An 8,914-nucleotide genomic window follows, 5' to 3' on the forward strand; every position below is an offset into this window, starting at 1 on the left:
CCAAATTTATATAAAGTTTAAATCTTAATTAAACATTCCATTGGCTTTCTAATAAAATGTCTTATTACTTATAGGTAGACTTTCTATATCTAAAACATTCCATTGGCTTCCATTGCAGACCTGTTAAGCATTGTAGATTAGTAGAAATATTATCCCTGGCCTTTAGATGTCCAAAGTAACAATACAAAATTATTAACCGAAACGATCCAAAGACAAAAGTTTATAAGAACTTCTTAATGTTGAATTCAAATTTTCAGTATTCCCCATAACATCCTCAAGACCACAAAAGCTCAGGAACAGAATAACACTAAACCTTTAAAATAGAAATCAAGCAGATTTAAAATAACGTTATAGAATGCAGAACCAGAGTGACACACAAAATTACAAGTTTAACAAATGGAACAATCAATTTTAAGCGTAAGATGATCAATATGAGCCACTAAATATTACAAAATTACAATTACAAAATCGGATCCTAACTGAGTACAGTGTGCTTCTCTATCATACAAAAATGAGCTAATAGATATATGAAACTTCATTTTAGTTTAATGAAGAACCAAGCCGGACAAACCAATTTTGTCCTCCTAAGAATTTTGAAGGATTTAATGCTATTTAAAAAAATAATGGATTTAGACAATTGTCACAATAAGCAATTGTTGATTTTATTCTTGTAATCAATATCTTCACTGCAAAACCATTCCCAATGTATAGAAGTTGCCAACGGTCAGCCATGTCAATAAGATTAATTACCATGAAGGAAATTTCTTCACTCCAAATGCAAACTTTTTTTCGTACTCTCATAAACCAAGTAGGTGATACTTGCTGAGGGTACAACCTTGAGTAAGTTAGGAAATATTCCTTTGTAGAATCCCTTAAAGCCTTCATTTTTATAGGTTTTCCTGAATACATCACCCATTCCCTTATAAGAGCGTTGAGCCTGCATTCTGAAATCGACATGGGTTTCATTTTTAATTTCCATAGAAAGCAATAAGTGTTGAAGTCACTACATATTTAAGCAACAATTTACATAGAAAGCAACAACACATAACAGCCAAGATTACCTTGTTCTAACCACCTGTAGTGGGTAAACGCACGTTGCTCCAACAGCTCCGGATACAGTCCCACATCCTAATTGCACTAGAGGGCCAGGTTCTACAGAATGCCATAAAATCTAAATACAAAAATTGAAAGCAATAACTGATACGGAACATCACAGGTGAATAAGTTTTTTAGTTTACCTCCATCACCAGTAATATACTGCTTGGACATATCCTTCAAGGTTTCATACGCAGCGAGATCTATACCAGCATAAGGGATAATCCCAAGAAGAGAAGGAATCAATCCCCTGTAAAATGCTCGGGGTCCTTCCTGAAGCCAAATATCTTTTGAAAGGGTTCCAAGACTAGGAATTCGTCTGCCTTCACAAGCATAGGTTTGCAGTCGCGTTTTAACAAGATCCATGGGATATATTGCAGTTTGAGCTATAGCACCAGCTATACCACCAGCTAATAGCCGCCCCATAGGTCCAATATTAGCCTGTGTCTCTTCCCCTTTGGCCCTTACAATAAAGGTCTTCAACATCTCATAGCTATAAAATCTAATGGCACTCTCAGGGGCAACCTTTAGAACATTTAAGCCATTCCCTCGAAAAAATCCTAACAAACCACCCTCTCTCCATATAGCTTTTATCGCAGGCATTATGTGAGCTCGTGTTGTTTGGACTTGCATTACAACCTTTAGACGATCAAGTGGAGCAGTTGCTGTGCGTGATGTAGCACCTGCTACTCCTCCTGCAATCAGATACCTAGTGGCATTAATGTGCTTACTAATGCCTGCTGGAATAACAGACTGTTCCCCAATATCAACCATACATAGCCGCTCCAAATAATGGTAAATGTTCTCGATAGTTGCCTCGTGAGGGTAAAGCAGCAGAAAATCCCTCCATTCTTCAAATGTTATAACACCATTATTATCCTTATCAACATGCTCAACAAAACGGGCAAGTTCCTCATCATCAATCTTTATCCCTACAATAGAATGACCAGCGTAACTTATTGAATGAAATACATCACAGAATTAATAACATCTTAGTCACACAAAAATAGTGCACTAAATAATTACAGACCAGCAATCCAAATTCAACTTACGGAATCAGATACCGAGGGCTTATATTGTGTTAATTTGTCGGTAAAATAACAAGGAAAAATTTAGTTAGCAATGAAGTTGAACTTCGATTTATGTTACTGTACTCAGTTATAACTATCGATCAAAACAACCTAAAATCAGATAAATCAGTTAGTCAATAAGGCTACATGCAAGGGAAAGGTTGTTTTAATAGGTGATTTTCATTTTCCTTTTCCATTCAACTTTCTACAATGCAACCAAAGCCTAGGCGAGCAAACCTTGCAGTTAAATTGCATTCATTACGAAGAGATGTGCCAAAAAGTTCAACAATCTCCTCACTACAATAAAAATGTAATTAGGGTCTGGTAAAGACTTGTGACTTGAGATGAACATAACTTGTGACCACTATTTTAAACCGTCAAACAGGTCAAACCATGGCAATCAAACTTTTCATAAGGAGCACGTAATATCCTCTATCAGATTTTTATTATTATTTTAATGTCATTATTCTTTTAAGGTATCAGATTTTTATCAATTTAAAAACTAACAATTATTAGATTTTTCTTTTTGTTTTCAATATAATGAATGTTTTCCCCTTCATTAAATACCATACCTTTGTTAAAATCTTCCTTCGTTTGATAAACTTATAAATCATTATACTAACCTCCACTAGATAGCATAATTTGTAACTGATATAACTAATAACAGTGTGATAATGAGTGACCTAAAATAAGTCCAACAAATGACTACAATAAACTCTGGTATTATCTTAGTATTTGAGTTTAAGTCCAACTAAAACTCAAGCTAGCGCGTAAACTAGTGAGAGTAACCTGTACTTATTACATTCTTTTTATCATGTCAGAGGTGGACATGGATTTCAACAAAAATTTGCACAACACAATTCTATGTCAAACTAATCTACAAACAAAATCAAACACAAGACAACCGAAACACTCAAACATCAACAAAATCACGAGTTAAGTTGCAATAAAATGAAACAATTACGCTACACAGAAGAAACATGCCTGCTTTTACGAGAGCCTCCCAAAGCTCCTCCGGCAAAATGCAGCCATTGTGCGCTACATCGATGGCCTGAAAAATGCTGTAAATCTCCAACTCCTTGTCGTCCATGTACCTCCTGAACTCTTGGAAATCCACTCTCCCATCATTGTTCGCATCGCAAGCGTTCAACAAATCCTTCGCGTACTTGTACTCCGACGGAATCTGAAGCGCCGAGAGACCAGCCTCGATGAGCGCGTAGTCCAAGAACCCGCGATTCTCTCTGTCGAAGAATTCGAAGAGGCTCCGAATCCGCACCTCACGCGCCTCCTTCGTCTCCTGCGACGCCAGAAGCACGTGATCCAACGTCACAGGTGACGCCTTCTTCATCCCAATTCTGAAGTGAGAAAGAGAAAAAGAGGATTAATAGGAATGAAGGAGGGAATAAGAGCATGCGTGCGTTTTGCTTTAACCTTGGAAAGGGATTAACGCGGAAACGAGCGTGGAGGACGTAAACGACGGACAGAGACTCTTCTCGTTTCAGAAATTACGTTTTCATGAGTGATATTGCAACCGGCGGCAATGAGTGGGGTCGCCGGCGATGTTGCCCGATACGTGGAATGACACGCGCATCGTCATCGCCAAAAGTGCTTATGCTTCTTCGTGAATAGTTATTAAACACAAATAAAAAACCAATAAATAAATGAATAGTTTTTAGGATCTAATTGCAATGAATCGGACAGGCTGAGATGCAGACAGTGTGGAAGGTTTCTTTTTTTTGTTATTATTATTACTATTGTTATTTTCTCTGTTTCCAGATTTTTCTTATTTACTTTTTTAATTTTATTTAACTTTGGCACCTTTGGTGGTTGCGCGTTGTACACGTGGGTCGGTGGCGATTTTTTCAGCCTAACAAATAATAATGGTATTTTTGCTTGGTGTATTTTAAATTTTGAGTTAAACATTTTTAGTTTTTTAATTTTATTCTAAAATTAAATTTTATTTGTATAATTTTTTAGTTAAATTACGTCACATTTTTGTGTATCAAATATGTTTTATTAAATTGTTTATATTGTTTATATATTTCTGTTTTTGTATTAATTGAAAAAAAACTCTTTAATTGTTTTAAAATATTAAATTCACATGTTTTTTACTTATTTAGAAAACATTAGATCATATAACTGTGAAATAAAAAAATCATGATGTCTGTAGTCAACTAAAATACTGATAAATAATTATTTTAAAATATTCATTTTCAAAGACATATCATTCTTTATTTTGAAGATTAAAGTGGGGTTTCCTTATGAAAAGAATTATTATGAGATTTTTTTTCTGTAATAGTACTGTCCCACTTTTTATTTAGCCGGATAGGAGGCTTATATTTTCAAAGCAGCATGGTTTTCAAAATAAGTCAGAATTTAATCTCTAAAGATCTGAATTCTTAAGGTGGTTTTGCCATATGCGTTGGAATATTAGTAAAAAAAAATGGGTTTTTGGAAAATTGAATTTTAAACTTCTTTTTTTATTTTGTGAACTTTATAGAGAAAAGAGGATGAGAAATATATATATATATATATATATATATATATATATATATATATATATATATATATATATATATATTGTAATTAACTTTTAGGATGCACGGGTAGAAAAATTGTGTTATAAATATAATTGGACGTGTCTAATTGAAAAGTAATAAATGAATATAGAACATGTATATATTGAAGAGAAGAAATTACAAAATTTTGAAGAGATTATTTATTGTGTTTTTTGGTGTTTAACCGTAAAAATATTTTCCAGTAATCTATGTTATTTTGTCATTAGTGGAAAACAGCCACGCATTCAGCTTCTAACTATTGAATAGTCAAAGTTAAAAATGACTAGTGATATTTTTGTAAATAAATACAATTGTAGAACACTGAAGTCTCGTACAATTCAATATTCTATTATGGTAATTATTTAAAACAGCGCGTCATTCTTTTTTTTCTTTCTTTTAAACCACCATTACTAAGTCGAATTCTGTAGGGGCTTCGACGTATTAGTTGTCAGTAGAAGCCAAAAAGTAACTCTTTTTTAGTTCTTTTTTTTTTCTCTTTTAAACCACATATAATATGTCAAATTTTGTAGAGGCTTCGACGTATTATTTTTCAACCAGAAGCCAAAGAGTTGCTCCTTTTTAATTCTTTTTTCTTTTAAACCACTAATAATACGCCGAATTATGTAGGCGCTTCGACGTATTATTTGTTAACCAAAAGTTTCTCCTTTTTAATTTGAGCGGGAGATTGAAAATTCATTCACTTTATCTTAGATCGCAAGACCTTATTCTCTTCTCAAACTTTTCTTGAACGAAGTTTGACGACCATCACGTATAATTTTTCTTTCATTTGATACAACTACATGTTAATTAACTACTTTATGTATGATTTTCATTTGTTTTGACCGATTATTTTCGTGTTTTTGTCCTTCATAGATGCATTATGCTTTCTCTCTCACTAGAAACACTTTATTCTAACGAACTCACTTTTTGAAGGTTAGTTTTTGTTTTGTTGAACTTGTTTGTTGTTTTTTTTTTTTGTTGAATTTGTTTTTTGTTGTTATTTGGTTGAACTTGTTTATTGTTGTTATTTGGTTGAACTTGTTTGTTGTTGTTGTTTGATTGAACATGTTTGTTGTTGTTGTTTGATTGAACATGTTTGTTGTTTGTTGTTTGTTGTTGATACTATATTAAACGTTCATAGTTCATGCTTTATAAAATACCAAAAACTGAAATTTATTGTTTTTTTGTTTTTCAAGTCTCATAGAGTTGTAAAAAAGATCACAATTAATTAAAAAAAACAAAAAAAAAATTGCTTAACGTCGAATATTAACAAAATTCGGCATCAATTTGATTAACGTCGAATTTTTTAAATTTGACGTCAATTTAACGTTTCCCGATATGACGTCGATCTCGAATTCGACGTAAAAGGGCAAAACACAACGACGTTATAAATATTTTTGTACTAGTGAGTATTCATTTCAGTGTTATTCTAGACAATTTTGATTGATTTTTTGTGTTTTTTTGTTCTTGTTAGATTTCGACAAAGTTATAGGCCTAAGTGTGTTGGCTAATATTTATGTTTTAATTCTCTAAATAAATTGTGATACATTTTCATGACTATATCCAACCTATAATGTGAACTGATCTAATGTTTGAAATCATGGTGGGCATGTTTGCAAGTTGTTAAAACATTATGAGAACGTGCTAAATAAATTCTTTTGGAACTTCCCAGCATCACATTTCATCAAACTTAACAACAAATTTATCAGCAGTTCAAATTTCTCTTAGGTTCACCATCTTCACCAAGAATTGTATGCTATTTTTATCAAATTCAAGCACCTTATGTATGTTAGATTTTTGAATGACCATCTTCTAACAACTTATTGGCAATTTTTGAATAGAAATGACCAACATTTATTATTGTAGTAATTTGCCTCCCTCTTTCTGTGATGAAGTTGTTGCATCTGGTGTATATGACTAAGAAATTGGTAAATTTCATGTTTTCTTGAGGACTGAATTGATTTCTTTGACTAAATTTGTAGTGAGGTGACCCTATCTTCTCCTTTCATCATATTCAAGTGCCCATTTTTGTCTTGAAATTTCGTCAATCTAACTTACTCTTTCTAAATTGGTTTTTCTTATGATGTTGTAGTGATAGCTACATTTGGGCTTTGACATTACGTATGTTGCAAATTGAAGTAATAAAAATATAGTAATTAAATTTAAGAAAGAATAATGTGTAAGATTCAGGAAAAATAAATATCTAGAAAAGGTGGTGGTCATGAGCATTGTTGTTTAAAATAATAAAAGATAAGTATTACAAAAGCAAAGTATAGTACAGATGGTTAGAGCTCATTGTTATGAGTTGATGATTATGTGTTCAATTCTTGTTATGTACATGATATACCTATTTAGAGTGTATATGTAAATTCTAGTTACCAAACATTTTTAATCTTAATTGTTTAATTACATGACTTAATTTTGTTTCATTTGGATAAACAATTGTATTGTAATGTGAAACATATCTTCATATATATATATATATATATATATATATATATATATATATATATATATATATATATATATATATATATATATATATATATATAATTAAAGTATATATACATTCCATTGTTCTTTGCATGGATGTGTAGTGTAAAGACTGAAATTTTAGCCAGCAAATGAAAGAAGGACACCTGGCTTCTTAATAATAGGATTAAAAAAAATAATAAAAATAAAATTGAGAACTAAAACTAATACTATTTTATACAAAAAGCAGGTTTTTTAAGCCATTGTCTCTTTTCTAAGAGAAGCCAACATTTTTCCTCTCACGTTTGTTGCAACCACTTTGCATGCTCTCCACCAATTCTCCACAGTAATCCACTCCACTTACCTCTTGTAGCTGCTTAACCCACTTGGAAGTCAAGACTCTCCCAAGTTTTATCAAATTTCATTCTCAATTCTGATTCTGGAGAAGAGGTAAGCCAGTTCCGCTTTTCTTCACTGATTCAAGTCTTGGAGCATGCAATTTACCAATTGCATGTGTTCTTGACCGTTCCCTCTTCAATTTCTAGCTAAAATCCCACTTTCAATTCTGTTTTGATCACAAATTTGTGATCCTTAGGGTTGGGGGCAAAATTCCGCAAAGTCGAGAAACCTGAGTAGCGAGCTTTGGACCATTTTGGGCAGAATCCAAGTAAGGGAAGCTGGATTTTTAATTGTTATTTGAAAATTTTGCTGCTTTTGGTTTGATATTTAGGTAGAACTGTTGAAATATGATGCATGTGTAAATTAATGAAGGATTCCTTTATTTTGAAATAGATAAAAAGAACTTGTGCTGAAAATTTATGTGTATAGCTTGTGTTTGATAAGAACTGCTAAGTGATCAATTATAAATTGTATAACCATGTATGTGATGTGAATGTTTATTGTTTTAAAGATGAGGATTTCATTCTCTGCAGATTGTGAGTAAAAGACTAAGTTAATTTTTGATGTTGAGTCAAAATTGGGGAACTTGGGTAGTGAATTCGTGAGTCAAGGGTTAGAGGTGGTTTTAGATCACTTGGATCACTTAGGTGAGTAAATTTTGACTTGCTAGAAGTCTCAAATCAGCCAAAAACACTTTATACATTGCAGATCTGAGTTTGACCCTATAAGTAACAGAAATTGAGCTAATTGATCCAATTCTTCTGCATATCTCTTAGAATTTTTAGATAGGATTGTGTGTAAGCCTTCAAACAAGTTAGATTCAACTTGTATTTCGATTTAGGAGTGTCCAAAGTTCACCAAAAGGCCTGAAACGAAACTTAGGGGGTAGAGTTGCTCAATTATGCAGAAAATCTGCATAATTCACGCTGGGCGCCATAAAACTGGCGTTGGGCGCCATAAAACTGGCGCTAGGCGCCATTTCCTGCTGTTTCCAGCAGGAAAAGTCACGCTGGGCACCCCTAAATGGCGCTGGGCGCACTTTTCTGCTATTGCATTTGTCTTTGACAATTTGGGGGGTTCCGGACGTTCTTTAGGTCGTTCTGGGGGTTTTTGACCCTTCTGGAGCCATTGGTGAGGGTTTCCAAGCTATTTGAATTACCTAAGTATTGGTAATTTAAGATTATAAGGATATTTGTATTAATAAGTGATGTTTTTCTGAAAATATGTAATTCTTGTTTTCTCTTCCTTTCTTGTGTGATGATCTAGGTATCTTTTCTTGTTTATTTTGTATGATTACTTCCAGTATTATGAGATTGATTC

The 8,914-nt window shown here is 32.9% G+C and overlaps 1 protein-coding gene across 1 annotated transcript; it reads right to left on the reverse strand.

Annotated features, from left to right (window-relative positions):
- Positions 1-328: 328 nt before the first annotated feature.
- LOC106753788 (calcium-binding mitochondrial carrier protein SCaMC-2-B-like) lies at positions 329-3,860 on the reverse strand. The gene is made up of 5 exons (XM_014635643.2): positions 3,597-3,860; positions 3,150-3,520; positions 1,239-2,027; positions 1,062-1,152; positions 329-944 (listed from the first exon to the last, which is right to left on the reverse strand). The coding sequence occupies exons 2-5, from the start codon at positions 3,511-3,513 to the stop codon at positions 767-769; spliced, it is 1,422 nt and encodes a 473-aa protein (XP_014491129.1). The 5' UTR covers positions 3,514-3,520; positions 3,597-3,860; the 3' UTR covers positions 329-766.
- Between the last annotated feature and the right edge of the window lie 5,054 nt (positions 3,861-8,914).

The sequence above is a fragment of the Vigna radiata genome, unplaced genomic scaffold (assembly GCF_000741045.1).
Source record: "Vigna radiata var. radiata cultivar VC1973A unplaced genomic scaffold, Vradiata_ver6 scaffold_7, whole genome shotgun sequence".
Classification (NCBI taxonomy): Eukaryota; Viridiplantae; Streptophyta; class Magnoliopsida; order Fabales; family Fabaceae; genus Vigna; species Vigna radiata.